At 39.3% G+C, this 23,564-nt stretch overlaps 1 protein-coding gene across 3 annotated transcripts in view; it reads right to left on the bottom strand.

Annotated features, from left to right (window-relative positions):
* Positions 1-10,227: 10,227 nt before the first annotated feature.
* The window catches only part of kiaa1549lb (KIAA1549-like b), a 56,809-nt gene continuing 43,472 nt past the window's right edge, over positions 10,228-23,564 (bottom strand). For 2 of the 3 annotated variants that reach the window (XM_087837782.1, XM_006779996.2), the window contains 10 exons: positions 20,884-21,014; positions 19,852-19,976; positions 19,118-19,347; positions 18,210-18,342; positions 18,002-18,040; positions 15,220-15,588; positions 15,043-15,134; positions 14,577-14,725; positions 14,229-14,380; positions 10,228-12,972 (listed from right to left, as the gene is read on the bottom strand). In XM_087837782.1, coding sequence (XP_087693908.1) covers positions 12,709-12,972; positions 14,229-14,380; positions 14,577-14,725; positions 15,043-15,134; positions 15,220-15,588; positions 18,002-18,040; positions 18,210-18,342; positions 19,118-19,347; positions 19,852-19,976; positions 20,884-21,014 — 1,684 coding nt within the window. In that variant the 3' untranslated portion in view covers positions 10,228-12,708. The remainder of the gene's footprint in view (positions 12,973-14,228; positions 14,381-14,576; positions 14,726-15,042; positions 15,135-15,219; positions 15,589-18,001; positions 18,041-18,209; positions 18,343-19,117; positions 19,348-19,851; positions 19,977-20,883; positions 21,015-23,564) is intronic. The other variant, XM_006779997.2, reaches the window with a different exon arrangement.

Raw genomic sequence — 23,564 nt, 5'->3', positions numbered from 1 at the left:
ACAAATCACACACAAGGCCATCTTCTAACATGGAAAGTAATCTTATTTTATGAATTATGCTGAAATTTGTTTATCCTTGTTATGTATATGAGTTAAAGTAATGCACAAATATTTGTAGTAACTCTCAAACAGGATTTGGTGACTTCTGACTGTAGGTGCAGCATGTAAAGGACTTGAAATTGCCAGAGTAAAAATTAGCATCTAATTAGCATCACATTAGGGAACCCAATAAGCCTCTAAAAATCAAACCACGGCAAGGATGCACAAACAATAACAGTTCAAAAGAGAGGTCTCTTTTATCATCACTCTACACAAAGCAATTAACTGTTGGGTCATACATAATAAACATAGTAAAGAACAAACGTGACAGCCTCTGTTGAAGTACTGCAATTAATTATTTTCATTATCTGTTGACTTGGTGGTTATTTTGCAATCATTCAGTTAATGCCAATCACAACTTTGCAGAGCCAATAAGGCCTTTAAATGTGTCATTTTGATTGGCAAAGGAAAGCAATTAATCAGCTCTTTTGAGGCACTGTATTGGTTTTTCCTCAAGAAATAAAATGCTAAAACTTTTTTGTTAAATGGCAAATATTATGCTAACTAGGCACTGATTTGGAACTGATTTTAAAAGGAAAACAGCAGAATTGATCTGAACTCATTCAAAAAAGTTAATTGTGAAAGTTTTAGAATAATAATTATTTACTTTTAATACAAGAATGCAATATCTAGATAACTCATCACTTTACAGGTTGCCAAAACAAGAAGATGGTACAGTAGCAATCTGTTCTGTCACATCAACCCTCTGCATGTCCTCATTTACTACATCGTGAATCTTCTCTGTGGTCTTCATTCTTTTCTCCTCCCAGGCAGCTCACTGGTGTGCTCACTGACACCTTATCACATGCATGTCCTTTCTACATCTACAATGACGCAGTGCCACTCCTGACACTCCCTATACTTCTACATCAGCACTCTCAAAGTAAATATCACATCTGTAGTACTCTTTCGCAACATGAAACTATACTGCTGTTCACCAGTTGTCACTTCTCTTCTTAACCCAGCTTCAACATTTTCATGGCATGTCATTTTCATGGTGTGGCTCATCAGCTTATCCTTTTTTGCTACAGCCCTGCACATCACCCATTTTCTGAAAATCAGTACCAGTACACCTTTCCTTTGCTTTCCTCAGGCATCCTCTCACTCTCCAGAACTGTGTTAAACAACCTGTTCAAAAAATCTACACATCATACATGAACAACTATGTTGTTGCCTTTCTGCTCTCTTCTTTAGCTGGCCCCACTTCCCCTGTAGAGAAATGGTAAAGATATTTTGTTCCTATATAATTTGTAAAAATCTGCAAAAATAAACTTTTTGTCTTGAAAACTTTTTTTTTTTTAATGTTGAGGTTGCAACAGTAAAAGTAATCATAAAACTAAAACTGGCCACATCATGACATTTCTAGCTGGGAATATTGCAAAGAAAGCAGCACACAAGTGAGAAGGATAGAAGACAGAAGGAGGTCCATTGAAGAGGACTGGAAACGGAAGGAGCAAATGCATAAGAAGCGGCAAGTGAGGGCCAGGCAGCTAAATTCTGCTGACTACTCAGGTTTCAAACAGCTGGGTAGGGGAGCTCAGCACTCTTTAACATATGGTATCACTGAGCAATTAATCTACAGAGGGAAAGTATAGAAGGACAACAGAGAGAGGTAAAAAGAACTGGCAGAAGGGGTCAAGAAAGTGAGAAATCAGCAGAAAAGATTTGAGGAAGAAAGAAGGCTGCTTACAGTAACACCCATTAATTTCCCAGAAGACAGGTGCAGGGGATATTAATCCAAATAAGAGAGGTAAGCTTTGCCAGTTTTCAGCTCATGCTACAGCCAAAACTCTGCATATTCCACCCAGCCAAAGGCTTTTAGATGCTTCCCATTACAACCGAGACAGGGCTGGATTTTAATGGCCAAGTTGCGAAGGAGGAACCAGCCTGTTACTCACTACTAAGTGGCTTCCAACCCAGTTCAACATTCAGTATAAAGACTTTTGATGGCTTTTCCTCATAAATACTTGGAAAGACAAACAGGGGCAACACTTTTTTTCTGGTGTGAAACAGTAACAAACTTAAAAGCAGTGAATACCTGTGAATATTTAGCTGCTAAGCACCTACGTCTGAGTTCTTTCCTTAAGTTTGAGTGGAAAACTTGACATTTTTCTTTAATAGGACACATTCTTATTATTATAGTCACTTGAGCCACTTGCCAGAAAAATTAAATGAAACCCTGAATATGAGCACAGAGCTTATTCCTTTAAGAGCACAACACATCAAAGTGAAAAAATATAGCCTGACTGTCTTCACTCGTTTAACACTTAACTAATTGTATGTCATTCACCGAAATGTCCATGAATTGGATAAATACAAGCATGAACTACAGAGAGGAACACAAAGACAAGCATTGCACTAATTACTGAGCACTTACAAGACTTTTCCTGTTTCTATTTCAAGAGATTGCCGTGTTGTCATGAAGCACAATGAAGCTATGTTAGCTGCTATATCCTCACACATCATTGTTTACACATCAGTTTAAGTTTGGGGTGATTTTTTAAAGTTATCGAGTTTGTTTTCTATGTTATTCTTTATTTATTGCTAGTTTGAGTTTCTAATTGCTGTTTTAGTTTATGTATTGAAAGTCTACTATTTCATATATACTATTAATACTAGTTTTTCTTACATTAAGTATTTTGTTCCTGTCTTATCTATATTCTAGTAATGAGTCTTAGTTTGGGTTAATGTACAGGGTGGGCCATTTAATAATGGATTGGATTTATATAGCACTTTTCAAGGCACCCAAAGCGCTTTACAATGCCATTATTCATTCACTCTCACATTCATACACTGGTGGAGGCAAGTTACGGTTGTAGCAGCTGCCCTGGGGCAGACTGACAGAAGCGAGGCTGCCATATCGCGCCATCGGCCCCTCTGGCCAACACCAGTAGGCAGTAGGGTAAAGTGTCTTGCCCAAGGACACAACGGCCAGGACAGAGAGCGTTGGTTGGTGATATTAAAGTCCTGTTTGTGGCACATTAGTATATGTGAGGGGGCAAACTCCTCAAGATGGGTGGTGACCATGGTGGCCATTTAGAAGTCGGCCATCTTGGATACAACTTTTGTTTTTTCAATAGGAAGAGGGCCATGTGACACATCAAACTTATTGGTAATGTCACAAGAAAAACAATGGTGTGCTTGGTTTCAACATAACTTTATTTTTTCATGAGTTATTTACAAGTTTCTTTTTGTTCACAGCCATTGACATGTCAAAGAGGTTAACACGTGAGGAGCGGATCGAAATTGTGTTGATATCTGGTGAACGCAGTAACCGGGTCACTGCAGCAGATTTCAATGCAAGACACCCTACGAGACCACCCATCTCCCATGCTACAGTCAGCAAACTGCTTGCTAAGTTTCGTGAAACTGGTTCAGTGTTGGATTTGCCAAAATGTGGACGCAAGAAAACTGTCACTAATGAAGAAACATCAGTGGCTGTCCTAGCTTCATTCAGCAAGAGCCCACAGCGTAGCACTCGCCGCATGTCACTGGAGAGTGGCATTAGTCGAACATCCCTTCGGCGGATATTAGCTACTCACAAATGGCACCCTTACAAACTCCAGCTACTGCAGCATCTCAACGAGGATGACCCAGATCGGCGCACAGAATTTGCAGAATGGGCAAAACAAAAATTGGAACAGGACCCTCAGTTCACGCAGAAGATTTTCTTCAGTGATGAGGCAAACTTTTAAGTGAATGGTGACGTTAACAAACAAAACCACCGCTATTGGTCTGACACTAACCCACATTGGATGGATCCCTCCAAGACTGTTGGAACAACAAAAGTGATGGTTTGGTGTATGGGGTACAACGATAGTGGGTCCATTCTTCATTAATGGAAACCTCAAGGCCACTGGATATTTGAAATTGCTACATGATGATGTGTTTCCCTCTTTATGCACTGAAGCTGACACGTTCCCTGAGTTTTTCCAGCAAGATGGTACACCACCACATTATGGGTGCCAGGTCCAAGCATTCCTAGATGAACAGTTTCCTGGAAAGTGGATTGGTCGTCGTGGGCCAGTTGAATGGCCCCCAAGGTCTCCCGATCTGACCCCCTTAGACTTTTATCTTTGGGGTCATCTGAAGGCAGCTGTCTATGGTGTGAAGATACGAGATGTGCAGCACCTGAAACTATGGATACTGGATGCCTGTGCTGGCATTTCTCCCGAGGTGTTGCTATCAGTGTGTGAAGAGTGGGAGAAGAGGGTTGCATTGACAATCCAACACAATGGGCAGCACATTGAACACATTTTATAAGTGATCAGAAACTGGTATATAACTCATGAAAGAATAAAGTTATGTTGAAACCAAGCACACCATTGTTTTTCTTGTGACATTACCAATAAGTTTGATGTGTCACATGGCCCTCTTCCTATTGAAAAAAACAAAAGTTGTATCCAAGATGGCCGACTTCTAAATGGCCACCATGGTCACCACCCATCTTGAGGAGTTTGCCCCCTCACATATACTAATGTGCCACAAACAGGACTTTAATATCACCAACCATTCCCATTTTATTACGGTGTATCCATATAAATGGCCCACACTGTATATTATTAGTAATTGTATTAGTCTATGTTGCTGTGTTCGCTTGTCCCCGATTTCTTTTTCAGTAATTTTCTTCAGGTCTATGTTAGTGTCCTTTAGCTATTGCCTGTTTTATCTTGAAGGTTTGTTTTCTTTCGTGTTTAATTTTAGTTTTACTTCCTGTCTTCTCCCTCCTTTGTGATTCTGTGCTTCTCCCTGATTGCTTTCCCCGGTTGTTTTTCTGCCCTCACTTGTGTCTTTTTTCTCTAATTAGTGCTCTGTGTATACATCCTCCAGTGTCTCCCACATCTAGTTTATCTGTTAGGTTCCTCTAGCTGACCTATGTCACTGTGCATCTTGTGTTTTTACCTTTTGGACTTTGTTAATGCGCAAATCTCATCATCAGCCTAGATTAAACAGATTGCTCTTGTTTGTTACTCCTTTGTGTCCTGCATCTGGGTCCTCTCCTAATCACTATCTCTGGCAGATAATAGAGAAGTTGGTGGAAAAATAAATTTCAACTTAAAGGTATTTCAAGCAAATTAGTTCGTTAGTTGATCAGTTTAACCAGACAAATATTTAGATTTGTCTGTGTTATGTTTTTTGATCCACCTGAGATTTCTTAATTTATTTAATAAGGTTAATAACATTTTGATAATCAAATGGTCACACAAATAATAAAATACACAAATCTCAATCATATAAATGTAACAGCAACTGCAATACATTATTATCATATGATTTGTCTGTTAAGTATCTTTGACAGCCCCTAGAGTAGTGTACTGCAAAAACACTAAATATGAGAGTGCATGAAAGGAAAAACAAAGGCAGAAAGGGACATCCAGTTATTTTAGCTTCATGGAGTCAGTTAAGAGTGACAAACTTTGGAAAGTTTTAAACTTAGAGTAAGCAGGTCATGGCTGTGGTCCCCTCATATTTTTAAGGAGGTGGACTGAACTTCTGCAGTGTGGAATTTGCTATGATGCACCGACTGGAGTAGGCAGATATAATCAATAGAATTACATGAAATGGCAGCCTGAATCACACCACACACAACCACTGTACTGAAAACCCTAAAGGTTTGTCTATTTAAAGCTCAACTGCCCTGACACAGAAAAAGTTGCATTGCTTTATTTACTGTACGCGCATGATTCATGCAAACTGAAGCATATGCTGCAGAGGCACGACAGGCACTAAGATAATTTTAACGTTCTATTCCACCGTGTAGTTCAGAGGCGCCTCAGTTAATGAGACTCAGTCTGTCTGGTTCTGAGTCTGACTTTCAATCCACCACCCACTGAGTTCACATATTAAAATTATACCACTGGGGAAGAGTTCAGTCAGTGGAAAACAATGTGTCATTTTCATCCATATCAAATGATATGGATACAAGAAGAAAATATTATCTTTGGGGATATCCATTGTCATTAGGTAATTTAAGGGCGAAGTGATGTATCATTTGCCTCATCGGGACCTCCTGACGCATACTAATACCAAAACAGTTACGCTTCATTTCAGAAATTCTCTCTGCTCCCAGCAATACCTCAGTCAGAATTCAGTTTACGAGTTAAAAGTGCAAACATAGTTGTGAATATCAATGTGAGAAAATGTCACTTGTGGTATCACAGGAAATTTGTTAAGTTACTTTCAAGTTTGTTTTCCACCCTTGACCGGTCCTTGTACTGATCATTGTGGTAATTATCAAATCTCTGTGCTGATGTCTTCTCAGAAGTCTGCATTATAATTACTTTAAGCAGCCTTTATTAGAGATAATGGACCTTCAGTGTTCGATCACATTTAATTACAACTGACAAATTAGGCTCTAACTATATCTACACTCTACCTGGGAGAGAGAATATCAAATACAAGAACGACTGCTTCCATGTGTTGTGCATTTCATTGAATTAAACGAGGATTTCGGGGAAATAGATAAGAGTTAGTCAGGAGAGGGGGCACAAAAGCAGAGGTGTGGATATGAGGCCTAAAAAATTGTGCAGCAACATCAAAGCACTGGTGATGGACTAAAGCATCTGAACCGTACAGATTTGGTATTCTCATTAAAATCTGCCAAAAGTTTTAAGTCTCCCCACTTTTCTTCCACCCTTAATGTGTATTTGGATGTGTATGTGTATTTGCATTAATAACTAATATATGCAGTATATATGGACACAAACTGGACATGTTATGACACAGAGCTGACTTTAGAATGTGTCATATGAATGATGATGGTGGTCTAACTTCTAACGAATACATATACATCTTTCATGGGGCTAACAGGATTGAACTGTGCATTTGGAAACCACAGCAGCTGCATCAGTGTGTTTCAATACCTCGATGTTGTGCTTTTAATAGCAAGTCATAATATTATTACCAATTATTAAATCAGTCACTGCCATATTGGCATTAATAGTGCCAATAATAATGCTACTACTCTTGTAATAATTTCTTTTTAGAATTTCATCGTCACCTGAAAACCATGTAATTGACTAGTTTAGTCCATTTAATTAATTTAATCCAATGCTGGTTTCAAGGTTTCACATCACACTGGTTTAAGTTGAATTATGGTTTAGTCCCTGGTTTTTCTTATGTCACAAATCAAGATTGCAGTTACAAGTCACAAACAAAATTCCCACTCTCAGCAGATTCATCTGAAACAACCTTCTGCTATTCAACCCTGAACATACTTCAATTTGCACAAAAAAAGGTGGACAAAAAGACGTCACTTTCATTTTTGAGTGAAGGAGACACTGATGTTTATGGTAACAACAGGCAAGAAACATCTCAGTCTGGTATATTCCCGTCTATGCATCTATTCTTGAGCAGATTGCATTACTAAAAAAAGATTTAAATGCAACTTGATACATGATAAAATTTAGTTTACTTTCGGTTCATTCTACTTAATTGTATTGTATAATCCAGCTTTGTATAGTTTTCCTGATACTGTGTCCATCTCATGTAACATTTTGTGCATATTACCAGTGCAGCTCTCTCTTTATGGAAGTAAAGGCGATTTAGATGTGTTCTGACTTGGAAGCCTATTTACCATTTCCAGAGAGAGGGCATTTGTTTGCATGGCACTAGGGAGTACCCTAGTGGTAAAATACTGAACTACAGATTTAATGCATTATTTTTGTACACACACACACACACACATACAAAAGACAAAAGTGCCTGGCGCTCATGCTGGTACGCAAAACATGACGTTAATAAAATATGACATACATAGGTATTTTTGTCAATAAAGTCATATGAACAGAAGCACTGTATTATAGTGAATTAACACAAGTCATTTGACCTTGAAACAAGAATATGCTAGCTCTTTAGTTATGTTAAAGTTATGTTAAAGTTCAGAGAAATTTCTGTAAAAGTCTGTATTTGTTTTTTTTTAATATTTCATCTCAGATTCTGACCCTCACCTGAAAGCATCTCTGTGGTAGAATGTATATTAGGCTACATTGCCAGAAGTGCTTGTTAATATTTCTGATTTTAGAAATGCAAAATGACTTTAACTCCATTCTACACCTGAGTCTCTATGTAATTTTACCTCATTTTTTCAACAAGAAAGGGATGGTTATAGGCAGAGTTGCACATAAGTGGTCCGCAGGAGCGCATTCGCGGTCAAAATAAAAGACGCGCACCAGATAAGAAGTTGGAACGCGCGTTTGCGTACATAAGATGTTTTGGAGGGGGACAGACATTTGTTCAGAACTCTTAAAGATGTCGAAGAAGCAAGCTCCGTAAGCAATTACTTTGGTGTTCTTCCACCGCAAAAGAAGCGCGTATTCCCGGAAATTCCGAGAAATTCCACAGCCTTGACCTGGTGCGCCTCTTTTATTGTGACAGCGAATGCGCACCTGCGGACCACTTATGTGCAGCCCTGGTTATATGGATTTATTAGCCTTTGAGATTTTACTAAAGATGACCTAGTGAAGGGCAATAAGAAACTGAAGACTACCAGCACAAGCTCTATTAACTGGCTGTTTCCAGAGTTTTACATTTGGGGGGTTTTCTTCTTAGAGAAACATAGCTAAAGGTCTGCACGTGAAAACAAAGTCATTACCCTCAGTATGATTATGACTGTTATTAGTACTGAAGGAAAATAAAGCTACATTCAATCCGCCCTGCCAGTGATATGATTCACTGCAGCTCAACTGTCAAAAATGGTATGTGTGCAAAGTCAAACACTGTATGTGAGTAGAGTAAATTTGAGTATGCTCACCTGTCAACATGACAGAATAGTTTTTGCTGCACTAGTACCTGTCACAGCTGTAGCACTTTCAGTGGCATCAGAATGGCACTTTGGGTGTTAGCTCATATAATCTCTAGCTACTCTGATGGGTGTTGAGCTTGCTGCAAACTTCTGCAGTAGTGTCAGAAATGACACTTTTATTCATGGACTTGAACTGACAGGTAACACAAACAAGAATATGCTTGCTCCACAGTTTGCTGATGTGTTACAGAACCGAGTCAGGTCAAAGACGTCTTTGACAAGAGACAGGCTTCTATATTATAAGACACATTACTTTTTAAATATTTGCTAGAGTTTATGCAATTTAAGGCCTGTTGAAGCTTTAAATGGTTGCAGGTGAATTCACCTATAGTAATATGCCAAGTGTGCCCCAGAACCCTGCTCATATACTATGTGTCTCTACTAAAGTCATGCTGCCATACAACAGGGGTGTCCAACTCCAGGCCTCAAGGGCCGGTGTCCTGCAGGTTTTAGATATCACCCTGGGTCAACACACTTGAATCAAACGATTAGTTCATTACCAGGCCTCTGGAGAACTTCAAGACATGCTGATGAGGTAATTTAGCCATTTAAATCAGCTGTGTTAGATCAAGGATACATCTAAAACCTGCAGGTGCGCATTCGTTGTCAAAATAAAAGACGCGCACCAGGTCATGGCTGTGGAATTTCTCGGAATTTCCGGGAATACGCGCTTCTTTTGCGGTGGCAGAACACCAAAGTAATTGCTTACGGAGCTTATTTCTTCTATGGTATTCAAAAATAAGCAACTTACTTACAGGAGAGATATATTTCTTGGCAATATGGCAATCATGGATGTGGCTGTCATGCTACTTGAGCCGAAAAACTTTTAAAATGAAAGAAAGCTTCAATTTTGTAATCAGTTGCTCAGTGCTGCCTCTGGTGGCTGCACACAGCAAAAGCTGTTGGCTCACAACCATGCAGTCTATGAAAACAAGTTACTTTACACATTTATAACCATCTGTTGTTTTTCTGAATTACCATCAACCACGTCTGTGTCTCCATGTTGGCATGTCTTGCGGAACATTAGGTAAATTAGGATACCAAGATAACAACTACACACATGGTTACACAATAAGTTGCTCTGACCTCTTCGATAATGCTCGACAGGTAAACTGATTTTCGGGGTAAAAAACGATGGAGGGACTGATTTGCTCTCCAAATAAAACCTTTTATTCCATTTTCATCATCTGGGCTAAAACTTTTGTCGCTCTTAATCATTCTCTTCATCTCTCTGTCAGAGTAATATGAGAGGATCATTGAATCTAACAAGGTCAAACAGATGAAGAGAAATAAGAAACCAGCCTGGAAGAAAAAAAAACACTGATTTTTTTTTAATAGATTTAGTTCACTTTGCATTTAATTTTAGAGAATAAATACTCATCTTTTTTCAAATCAAATAATATCCTAAAACCCCTTTGTTTCATGTCACTAAGTTTTCTCAGATATCCAGCATGAGAATGTGGAAAGGTCTTCACTTCTGGTACTCACAAAAATGGTTTCACTGTATTACCTACAGCTTTTAAGACACAAGTGCTTGTCTGAATAATCAGTAAAATTAATAAAAAAAACAAGCAGACAGTTTGTGTTGAGTTTAGGACAGACAAGATTTCTTCATTACTACATACACATCAACAGGGATGAGTATAAAACAACAGTTACTGGAAAAGAAGGAGACTTTGTTAAGTAATCATGAGGCAAAAAGGCTAAATTCATCCAGGATTGCTGAAAAAGCAATACTGCTCTATAAAAGGAAACAATGATTTGAAGGCATCTTCACTCTTTATGTCACCACTGACTGCTTTCCCACAACAGCATTGATCAGAATATAATCAGCAAAGCATTCCACGTGAATATCAGTAAAAGTAGGCAATCTATACCATCTCAGTGTGTATACAAATATATTGCAGCATCCCTGGTGTAGGCCTACATGCACTCATCTTCAGTCAGTCCCACTTTCAGTTCCCGTGCAAGCAATTATGCATGAAGAGTTCAAACTAACCTGCTAGAGCCTTTCATGCCACCGTGAAATATGAGGAAAGAATTCCTTCAATGGGAGTTTTAAACATTTGTTTTGGGGCCTAATATGGTGTCCTAACATGAGGCTGACAAAGTTAATAAAGATTGCCAAATTAATTTGGCTAAATTAAACCCATCCCATTAGAAAAGTCAGCAGGATTTCTTTTCATTTTTACCAGAGAATAATCGTGACCGCCTTTCTTCTTGTCCCTGCTAAAATAAGTGTCCTTTATACCATTCAAGGCTTGGTCTTTTATTTAACCTGTAAATTTATATACTATATATCCTGTATTTACTGGGCCTGGATCACTATTATTAATACTCACATTTTAACTTTCAAGGTTGGCAGACATGTTTTATATTGTTATGTATGACCTTTGCTTAGTTTCATTACATGTGAAAACTTCCCAAAAAATGAAGGTAATTGTCTTCTATAGCATGACTCCAGGGCACAATGATGATCCACAGTGATATGTTCATCTTGAACACTGTTTCTGAACCATGACATGATGGCTTGTGCGCTTAAACCTCTGAATGGGAGCGGTGATGCAGAACCTCATTATGTGTCAGTACTTTAAACAAACGTGGCATTTTATTCATTAAATGTGCTCATTGAGACCATCGAGATGCTTTAGGGGCAGTAAACAAGCATATACTCACTATCTTTATAGTTGAACTTTACAAGAAACGATGGCGATACTACTAGCGGTTAAGAGACTGGATTTTGTTTAAGGATTTGAAATTGTAGAGTAGGTGTGCTGAATCATCGGCAAATGATAAAGTATAAAAATCCAGCTGAGCATAGAAATTTGACTTCAAAGTTGTTCATTTGGGTTTTCAAAAGCCAAAGTGTTTGTGTTTTCGACATTAAAAAAAAAGGCAAACATATGGTTAAGTATTTGACAACAGTAATATACTATAATAACCACCTATTACTGTTCAAAGGAAAGGTCTCTTAATGCTAACCAAGTGAATTTACTTTTTGAACACCCAACAAATACTGCAGTCATGAATGATTCTCTCACTTTGCATACACAGAGATATACTGTTCATCAGTCACGTCATCATGGATGCATCGTCATGTTAACTTGGGTTAAACTGAAAACACAAATACCCATTCACTGTATTTAAACCATTTCTTAATTTAAAGAAACTAGTTTAAACTAAAAAAAGAAAAACAATATTAGTCCACCAAAGATAACAAGCATTTGTTGTTATTGGTGTTATTATGTGATCTGCAAACAAACATTAAAAAGCGATTCACTGGTTTGATATTGTATGGATTCGGATATTAGCAGATATTGATCGAGCCCATCTTGTTCAAGCTAACGTTCTATAAAAGGAGATTAGATACACAATGTCCTTATACTGTACATGCTCATATACACTGTGGTTTATACTTACCCATCTGACAGGAAGAATTTGGTCCTCTCAGTACAGACAATAACGCTACGGGGTTGTCTCTTCTCAATTAACTCTGATTACCAAAAAGATTGTGATCATGGAAAAAAAAGACATTTTCCATATTTAGCGTCTCCTATTGACATATCTACAGAGAGATGTGTGTACTTACTTTGGACATCATCAACAGAGGATGGCAATAATCTTTTGTTCATTTCCCTAAAGTCAGGAGCTAAAAAAAACATCAATGGTGTATGAAAAGAAATCAATAAGTGGATCATCAGTGGATAAAGAACATCAGTCTGTTATAGAGTACAAACATCAAAAATCTGTCCATAGGAATGCCACCACTGTGTGCATGTCCTGCACACATGGGAGCAGAATCAAACCTAGAACTCAAACATGTCATTCTGCTTCTTCGCTAGCTTTGCCACCTCCTGTCGGATAGCTTGCACAAGTGCAGAGGTGGAGAGGCTGCTCAGGGGCATACTGTCCATGTCCTTCAGCACCTGGGGTAGACTTTGCTGGGATGATGTGCTTGGGGCAGGTGGTGGCTGCTCCAGTGTCTGGTTATACTGCAGAGGCAGCCTAGTGGGGCTCCCCTGTGGGTAGCGAGGATGAGGAAAAGCCTCTACGTACCCAGGCAGGGGCACCTGAAAAACAAGATGAACAGGACATCAGAAATACAGAAACATCATTACTACTGCCCACTAAAGATGACTTTGTTAGAAGACAGAATATTCGTTAGTTTTCCATCTTGCTGAGTGAACAGTTTCTCTTGAACCACTAATTAAAAAGAATGGGTGATAACGCAAAATATACAAAAAATGGACCAACTTAACAAGGAAAGTAATGAGTGTGGAGCTCTACAAATATATTAAACTAAGATGCAACTTGATTCAAACATTGCTTCGAACAAAAATCTACTTTTGCATGAAGACACAAATTTTAAGTGTCAGCATTACACACCACAAAACTAAAAAAAAAAAGAAAAAAAAAAGCAAACAGTAAATTTTTTAAAAAGGTGTTCATTTAAGAAATGTGCTCAACTACCCCAGTGTTTTGTTGTGTCCACGCCAGCCATAAATTCAGTTCAGCAAATGGTTTCTAAATGACACTGGTTCTGCAAAAAGACACTGCATGAATGCATTTGGTTGAAACAGGCAAAGAGACAAGAAAAAAAAAAGACAAAAAACATTTAATACAAACAGGGAGAGTGCAGGGAGGGAGGGACACATAGGCCACACGGGTTGCAATAACACATCTAACAAGACAAATGGAGCCTTTCCAATTGTAATGAAAAACAAAGAAAATGTAGGACTGTGCTTAACAACTACTAAGTTAAGTGAGTCCCAGTCATCTTCAAAGTTAGAGACTGGGCAGAAAATGTGTTTTGGATCAATGCCAGTTCCATAATGAGACAAAGGACAAAAAAAAAAAGTTTAATGGGGAGGGGTATCCCAACTACGCGACTTTTTATTATTAATTCATGTCAGTTCAGTACCACGCTTTATGGCTCTTTAGGCTGGAATTGAACTTATGGAGGAAAAAAACAAGTTGAAGCATTTTAATATTATCTAATATATTTTATCATATTAATAGTGTGTTTCAGGAAACTGTATGAAAATAAGAGAAAACAAAAAAAACCAACCTTACATGTATGTTATGTTTGTAGCCATTCTCTAACCTGTTCAGAGTCTTGATTTATTCTTAATCCTTCAAGAAATTCATTTGGAGGAGTTTATTTTAAAGATCTAATTATTAGTCCAAGGATCTCTTGGAGCTATGGGACAACAGCTTAAGCCGGACTGTCCTGTTTAATTCCGACATCTGGTAACGACATTCTACCGCTGTACATTAATTATTCTGCAGTAGGCTCGGGTGCTTCGGGCAAAATGAGCTTCCTTACAGAATCTGCCCACTGTGGCGGCACATCCTCGGGTTCAGGTGGATAAGACATCCAAGAGGGACTGTGGTAGGAGGTGGGCGGTGTGGACACAAAGTATTCTGAGTAACCGGGCCTCGTGGCTGGGATGGCATAGACAGCCGTGATTGGGTTTCCTGTGAAAAATAGAGAAGAGAGAGTGGCGCTGACTCATTTCAATTGTGGGTTCATAAATTTCAGCTTTTCACCTCAAGCATTTTAATTTGTCCAAATATTTTTCCATTCTTGAAAAAGTAATGTTGGCATTAAAGCACACTGGAACACACTGTGGGTTGCTTTTAAAATGCAAAGTCATCTCCTTCTTATGCTTACCTGAGTAGTTGGACACAGGCTGCTCTGCAGTGATAGATGGAAGTGCTGCTCTAGTGGTTGGCCCATAGGGGTTGTTGTCATGTTGACTTTGCATTTCAGCGACAGATGTCTCTAAGCTCCTTCCCTTAGGCCCCAAGTCAGAAGTGGAACTAAGTTGGACAGAGATTGGAGAGGCAATAAACAAAGACATACTGCAATACTACACCACTAGATGGCAGACACATGCTGAGTGAAAAAGTGGGCATCTTATTAACATTCTTCCCATCTCTCAATGCACTGCTCCAATATTAAAATTTACACAAGCCCTAAAATCGCGCTGGCCACAGTACATCACCCAGTGACTATCTAGTCCCTGAATATGCATTTAAATATGAATAAATGTTGAATATCTTAGGGGTTTTGGGAAATACAGGCAGCAGCATGACGGTCTGTCTGCAGCTGTGCTCGTGTATATCTTCAGCATTACCGTCTTAGAGAAGTCCCAGGAGGGGGCCCAGTGCGAGGTGGTAAAGGGGGAGGAGAACCCATGGCCTCAGGAAGCTGGGTGAAGCGAAAGGCCTTAAACAGATTGTGAAAGCCATTTAGGGTTAACGTTTCTTTATTACAGGTATTAGAGAGCACAAGTGATTCTCAGCCAACTTACTGGTTTAGGCAGGCTACACTGATACATATCTGTACCATAAGATGGCACCCACTGGAGGCCCCCCTGTCCAGAGCTCATTGTACCTGGTGCACTGGTCACCACATCTGAATAAGGGAGGGGAGGCGGTGCAGGGTTGTAGTGGTTTGGTTGGTGGTGGTGGGAGTGCCTTCCGGATGTGGACTGCCCCCCTGAAGCCAGACTGAAAGCCTCCTCTAGCAGCAGGTGCATCTGCTGTCGCACTTCATCAATCGACGGTTGCGAGCTGAGAGTGGATGTCTCCGAGTGGCCTTTCAAGCCCCGTCCATACATGTATCCCCGCGGTCCCATGATACGATCAACATTTGTCTCCTCAATCAACTCTGGCTCAGTCTGAAAATGTTACCGTAGAGAAACTATTGTGAACTGAGACTAAACATACTTTTGCAAAGTCTGACAACTTGTACATTTGGTAGAAAAGCCTATATTTATCTGCTGCATTTTCTTAAATAACAACAACAACAACAACAACAAAACACAGTTACAAGCAACATACAAACAAGACTGATGAGATATGCAATTTTGGCACAAGTTTAACCCTCTGAGGCCTAAGAAATGATCTGTGGTGACCCAAACCCTAATCTCAGGTTGACAGTTAAGATTTTAGCAATCAAGTCACAAAGAAATGATCATTCCAACTGAGACACATCAAAGCCTATTTTTTTCTCAAAATACAGGGTTATGATTACAGCTTAGGCTAGGGTTAGGGTTGTCACCAGTGATGACTTTAGCCCTCAGAGAATAAAAGCATCAGTTTCACGGTAGCTTTAAGCTGATGGTTTGCGGAAAGCATGCTTTGACTTTCAAATTTTTGTGATACTTTTAAACGTAGCCTTTCCACACTGAATTGTCAGGACGCTAACAGATACAAGTCCTGTAATGTATTTTGTAACTCTGTCACTTGGTTGCAAACAAAGTGCTGACTGAGCTAGAAGAGGCTGTTTAACATACACTTGAGTGCACTAGATTAATTTGCTGGAATAGTGTAATCCAATGTTGTTATGAGTTTGGTTACAGTAAGCTTAGGAGAAGGGCCACTGATACTTTCTACACAACCACTGTCCTCTCAACTCTATGTATATGAGTTGAGGCCGTCCTACTTCCTGTGTGACTACAGACTAGTCATGGGAGACCTAGTGCGGTGCACCTCATAAATCAGCCCCTCTTGCAACACAGAACATCAGAGAAATATATCTGCAATGATGGAGCCTGCAGCTACACGAGGCCCTCTGTAATGTACAGGGCCAGGAGTTCTGAGAAAGGATCTTGTAATTTGTACTGGCCATTGTGCCATGTTTCTAACAGAGCTGAAAGGTTGGTAACAAAGACTTCAACACGCTGTTTTGCTTGCGATACCAGCTAGTCATCTCAAACACCTGATCTATTTAAATTGGAAGCAAAAAGCTGCCAGACCAGATTTGAACCTGCAACAGAAGAAAAAGCACAGAATTGCATAAAACATAGGCGCCCACACTACAGCTATAAGAGCCAGTAGACCCTTTTATTTTTCTCCCATGAAAAGTCAGATGGCTGTCAGGTCAGTGGAAGTTCAGAGAAATATTTCCAGCACTGGCTCAGAATGAAAGCCCTCTTTAGGAATGGTCTGCCTGATTGCTCTTAGAAGCTCCCATACCTGTGTTCGGTCTTCATGACAGAAAAAAGCCATACACAGAACCATAATGGACCAATAAAACAGTAGGGACATAAACCAGTCTTCCTGAGATGCATTATATATCAAAACGACAGGACCCAATAAATCTTAGCTCTTAATTATAAATGAACCACTTTTCTACCTTCAGCAGGCTGGGGCACACTTGAAACCTCACCTGAGTTGAATATAACTCATTTCTAGCTCTGTTGCTGCATGGAGAATAAGGCTGAACTCCAGCAGGGATTGATTTTGATCTTTTAATTCAGTGCAAATATGCAACCTTTTCTTTAATTACTATTAAAATGAATGAGAAACACGGGCAGCGTTGAACAGTAATACATCAGAAAAGTAAAAGTCACTTGTGCAGTCTTCTACACACAGGTTGCAAATTACCTCGTATTAATACATTTAATAAATACCAGCATTTGTTTTGGTGTTGATAAAATGCTTTGTTAAATAAGTTTACACATAAATATCTTTCTCTGTCTTTAAGCAGGCTTTTACAAATGCTATACTCCCACATGATATGATCTCTTAATGCAATTCAGTGTAAAATGGCTGCGCAGAAACGCCTTTTAATGTGTTCTAACACATCCCTATGTCTAACTGAAGCCTTTCTCTTACAGGAAAGCTGCGTTCTCAGCTCTGGAAATACTCTGTTTGGTTCAGGTGAGGGTGCTGCCTGGGTAGAGCTTGCAGGAGGCAAGACACACAGCGTCCACTCACCCGATGTAAATTCTCCAGGTAATTACCTATTGTATTCTCCGACTGAGTCACACATGCGCTTCTCGCATACAGCTCTGCGGGATAATGTCGAGAAAGGTTCAGGGCTGCAGTGCCAAATGTGAAAAACAGCTTTAGTCTTGTCAAGCTGCTCTTCCCCCATTTTGTTGTTAGTCTGTACAAAATTTCCTCTTGTCTTAAGTGTCCCTCTACAGCTGCACAGCAGCTTAACAATGTCTACAGAAATACGAAGGGGAAAATTTGCACTAAAATTAACTGGAAATTTGAAAGACATGCATTCTGTTTGCCCAACACAGACAGATGAACCCTCATTATAGTTTTAGCTGAACTGTGGAAATATCTTTTACTCACAATGAAGCCTGTGGATTTTAATTCCCCATCAGAGGATCGCTTCACAGGCAGCAAGGACAAGAGTAACAAAAAGAGTTAAAATTACCAAATCTTTAATAAACTGGTGCATATTTTTAAAAATAGACTTGAACCTGTGTAGAGTTATCTTTTAACTGCTAGCTGGATGATCTAGTTGGGCAGACAGGGTCGGTGTTGAAATATAACTCACATCATAGCCACTGTTGCGGATGCCTCTCCTGGGTCTCTCTCTCATTACAAGCAGGTCCATCTCCGTTCCTCCGGGGCTCGGACTGCTTAAGCTTTGTCTGCTTCGATAGGCCGCCTGCCCTACCTGCGAGTGCCTGCCAATTAGAGTAAAGAGTGGATTCAGTGCAAATCAAATCTGGTTTTGTTATTAACTTAAAACATTTACTCTTTCAGTTTTAATTTCCCCGCAGTGGCAAGTAGTGTTGGGTGAAGGAAGACAATAAACCTTACAGGTTTTATTGAGCCCGACATTATGAACAGGGCGAGGAAAAATATACAAGCTACCTGAAATGTTAACACAGAGGGATGAGATGTGATATGTTAGAAAATCCCAAGAATATCAAAGAAAAGTTCTGAGACAGATTTCAAATAATTGTTTGAAAGATTTATGTTTTTCAAAGTAAAATGCTCATCAAGTGACCACACAAACCCACTTTCTGGTTTGAACATTGCTGGTTAGCAGATGAGTGTGAGTTATTCTGATGTCTAAATGTAAAGTACAAGTACTACACACGTTTTTGTGCATCTGTATGTTTGAAACAGGACAGAACCGGCATAGTGGTCCATCCAAAACCCTCAATTATCTCCATTAGGGAAGCTCTGAATTTGGATCAGTCTAATCAGAAAGGCCTAATGGGACTCCCACTACCTACTATGGCATAAATGGATAATAACAGTATTAGAGGTAAGCTAATTAGGCACAGCAGGGGTGAGCAGAGATTGCTAGCAGTCCATGATTAAAAGTCCAATCAACCAATATGAAGAACATGATACATGTGGTGGGTCAAACTTGTAAGCAAGAATGGATTTTTCTTTGTGTTGACAGTCAGTAAAATCTTGTTTCCAGCTGCTTCCCTACTCTCCCCTCACCTTCTGTGAGACTTGACATAAGTTGAACCTCGCTCATCATCAGGCTCCAGCGGTCTTCCATGCTCATCGGCAGCCCTCTCATGACCGTGTCGCTGTCTCTGTGCCACAGCCCGGCCACTGCTGCTGCCATTGGTGGACGGGAAATCATAATAGCCCTTCCTTTTAGCCTTCAGCCTCAGCTTGTTCCTGTAGTGTTCAATGTCTGACTTCTGCTTCAGTGCCAAGTTCACCTGCAGAGGGGGTAGACCACAGGATGTAGCAGAACAGGGGACAATCAGAACAAATGCAGACATGAGGTTATTCTGTATGCGGTTACAGGTTTGTCTTAGAAGGCAGGTGTGAATAGAAAATGAACCCTTATTAAAAATTCATTATGTTGCTTCAGTATTACAACTGACATGAAAAATAAATTAAAACCCAAGAATAAATTATTGAACCATTCACTTCCAGGTTCTTCTTTAGACTCACTGTAAGTTTTCTAAAAATGTTCTACTGGAAATCCTTCTTGGAAATGACAGCTGGATAAGGTTCCTATAAATATCAGATGTTGATTAAAAATGTGCTTCTTTGTGGGTAGCACACAGAAAGATGTGACCTTGTGCCAACTTTTTCCTGGCGATTTTAAACTTAAGAGAGAAGTATGCAAGGACAGAATTCTATGTCTTCCAGCTTCTATGACACATTTTTTTTGTTCAAAAAGTATCCGACTGAGAGGATGTGTGCATATGCATCACCTCTCCATTGACAATAGCCGAGTCCTGGCTGCGGTCAGAGGATGCCGGATGTGAGTAGTTGGTCTGAGCTGCCACTGGCTTTATGGAGATAAGCTGCAGGGAGCCAGAGGAGGTGTCATATGGATCTGAAGAACAGAGAAGGAGTTCACTCACAAAGAGACTACAAATACCTCTAATCATTACATTGTCAGTCAAAGAGGAATAAACGGTCACACTCTCTCTTTGTCTGTCTGTCTGATAACCACCCCCGCCTGCCCACCCAAGGGCTCCTGTCACCTCTTCACTCTTGGGATTATGTCAAACATCAGTTGTCTGTGTCAGCAAATGAGTTTTTGGATGGAGACAATAGATCACAAAGATAGATTTGGCTTCCAAACTTGTGGCATTGCATCTCTGTGATAAATGAAGAAAAACTGACTTTGCACTTTAGTTCCTCGTTCAGCATCAGACAAACTAGATTCAGTCCTAGCTTTCCCTTAACTCAGCTGATGAATTATTCAAATCTAAGCATTAAGAATATCATAATCGAGTAACCCTGCTCTAATTTAAAGAGTATTAGATTAATTTCACTCACATCCACCACATATAGAACATTTAGCTTCAGTGGACGAGAACAGAAGAGCAAATAATTCAACATCTAAATGGATTTCGCATAAACTGGACAGAATGCTCAAAGAGCACGAGAAGGCTGACTTCACATGGTCGTTTGGCTTTTTTTATGTTTTGCATTAATACATGTGTTCAAGCATGTGTTTGTGTCAGTGTGTCACAGCATCTGCTAGTCTGACACGGTGTATTATGCCAGCAGACTCTGTTTCATGTAATATTGATCAGATCTGTCTATGCTTATTGCTGAAGAGGTACCTACTTTAGAATATAAAAATAGCTGCAGTAGAAATGTAGTAGACATCCCTCCTATGCAAGTGTTTTGCATAGGAGAGAATGGAAAAAACATCTGTCATACACCTGACCTCGTCCGCAAAGGAGCTATAGAGCAAATTATTTGTATTTGCATCAGCGTGTAACTCTCACCGTCCCTCTTGCGAGTCTCCTCCTTTGTCAGTTTCTGCTGTGCTGTGATTTTCGACACCGTCAGGCCCCTGCTGGAATTGGGCTTCTCTGATTCGTTGCTGATGACGGAACCATCCTCACTTGGCAACTTGCTGCAAGTAACCATAGCAACAAGAAAGGCGGTGAGCTCTCAGGAAGCTGGGCTCAGAGCCAGGTTATGTCATCCCTCGCTTTAACAACCTCACCTTCCTCTCTCGCTCACTCAAGCCTTTGTCCTGTTACCACAATGTGCTATTACTGTATTTTTTTTTTTTTTTGCATAACAAAAAAAGGATAAAAAAGATGTGTGCTCATGTTAAAATCATCACCAAATGCTGCCTGCTCTTAGTATATCAGTGAAATCAACACTATTCAATCAAGTATGTTCATTTTGTTCACTGAGACTCATTCGTTTTGCAGTAAAATGAAAGCAAACGATAGAAAAATCATCTTACTGACAAAAAACTTTACTACCATTATTATATTTGAAACATGTAATAAAAAATAATCATCTAATTCTCTTGCTAAAAAAATTGGCAATATGAAGGATTTTTGGACATTTATCTTCCCGTTTTGTGTCTGTACTACATATGCAGTGTCGATGTATGTGCAAAGTACACGTCAGATTATTTCCAGAGTGAAGCAAGGCTGGACAAACAATTGCTTCATCCAAACTGTTGTTTTTACTCGCTTCAAACGCCGTACTCTACTTGGAATTAGAGCCGATCAAGCCTCGGCTCAAAAGACCACGAGGCTGACAGTGACATCAAAGCACTATGGTCTATCCCCTAATTGTCTGCCTAAAATTGATAACAGCAAAGAAAGACAGTGGAACAGTGGCTACCCTCCCCGTGCTCTAACTGAGGCAGTGCTGCAGAGCTAGCCCCACTCCATAGTCTGAGGCTGCATAGAAACATATAAAAATTTATAGAGGTGGACAGATTGTGGTTACCCTGTCGGTGTGAGAGAGTTTTAGGTTTAAGGCTATTAGAGATACAGTATACACGGATGCACATAATCATGTAATAAAATTATCCTGTGAAATGATTTTAGATGTTGACAAAAAAGAAAAAAAAATCTTTTTAGCCCACATTAGATTTAGCTAACAATATTTACTTGCCTGTGATTTTGGCTTTAAGAGCTAATGTTTTGGTTTTTACAAGCTATGTGTATTAGTTGATGCATGATAACAGTTTTTTGAAATGCAACAGTGTGGCATTTTACCCCCTTTAATCTAAGTTTAAAGTATATCTAATATTCCACTCTCTTGTTATACTGAATGGAAAATCAATCAGAAAATAGTTCATCCAGCTCATGATCAATCACAAGTGACAGGTTAATGTAATAGATGAAGTACAGAAAGAATGTTATGTTGTTTCTTGTCATTTGTTGGCTGTATTACACAAACTAATGACATCTAAAATCCACGGAGGTTCACAAACTGTTATATCTGCAAAAACTTAAGTAGCAATTCTTGTAAAAATGGAAAAAGCGGTGAAATTACAAATATGACCATAACCTTGGGAACAGTTTCGGTGAAGCCCCATTAGCAGATCATTGTGCACAAATTTTACTAAAATCTGACCAATACTTGAATTGTGGCATTGCAGAAGAGATAGTTGAGCTAACAGACCATCGATGGATGCTTCGATATCCCATAAGGTCATCAGCCATTCTTTTGGATGAGTTAAATTAACAGGATGGCAAAGTCAAACCACAGTATTCCTTGTCTATCGGTTTACATTATTGATGTGTCTAAATTTATGAAAAAGCTAAAACTAAAGGTTATTTTTTGACGAAACAGTAAACAAAAATGAACAACCTTGAGCTCTCTGGATAAGCGGCACTTGGGAAAATTTTGAAGCACATGCTTCCTGTATTTTAGCACCATAGTAATAATATTAGCAGGATTTTAATTAATACTGGCAGTTTTACGTCTCCCTAATCAAATTTAGAAATTGGAGAGTATAATAGTCTTATAAAAATGAGTCACTGACACTGATGTTATTGGAACTGTTTTTAAAACCAATTAGTGTGATGGCCTTGCGTCAATAGTAGCTGTTTGGCCTGCTTTCTGCTTCCTCCTTTTTATTTCTGATACAAATCCCTGACTCTGTTTTCGCACTCACAGACTGAATTCACGTGATCAGGAGTCTGTATAAGCTTCTTTTCTCTGAGCGTGGTTCTCTCTGCTCCCACCTTGAAGGCTGGTGCCTTTTAGCCACCCAGCAAGATTTACATTTGGTATGATTTGATTGATTTTCAGTTATTCTCCTGGGTGGCCACCTTCATTTGTTCGTTTGGTTTATATTTGTTGAGCTGCTATTAATAAATGCTGACATAGCTGAAATTGCTTCAGCATGGCTCGCCCTTCTTTGTTGTATTCTGAACCGACCAGGCAAAACACTACCAAATTTGCAACAGAAATGAATGAATGAAAAAATGCTACAAGAATTCCAAACTAACCTCTACAGCAAATGTTCTGTGCTCTGAAAACTTGGAGCCAGGCTTTGTTTTATAACAGATGAAGCGAGGACCAACCGCAGGGTGGAAAAAGGTAAATCATAGGCTTGGTACGTCTTAGGATAAGTGCATATAGCTGGTTAAAAACCAGGAAAATCTACTTAATGATGACATATGAAGACTTTAATAGCTTTTTGTTA

This window comes from Neolamprologus brichardi, chromosome 1, assembly GCF_056152115.1.
Source record: "Neolamprologus brichardi isolate AB-2024 chromosome 1, ASM5615211v1, whole genome shotgun sequence".
Classification (NCBI taxonomy): Eukaryota; Metazoa; Chordata; class Actinopteri; order Cichliformes; family Cichlidae; genus Neolamprologus; species Neolamprologus brichardi.
The sequence above is the reverse complement of the archived record's forward strand: the minus strand, read 5'-3'. Positions and strand labels throughout refer to the sequence as shown.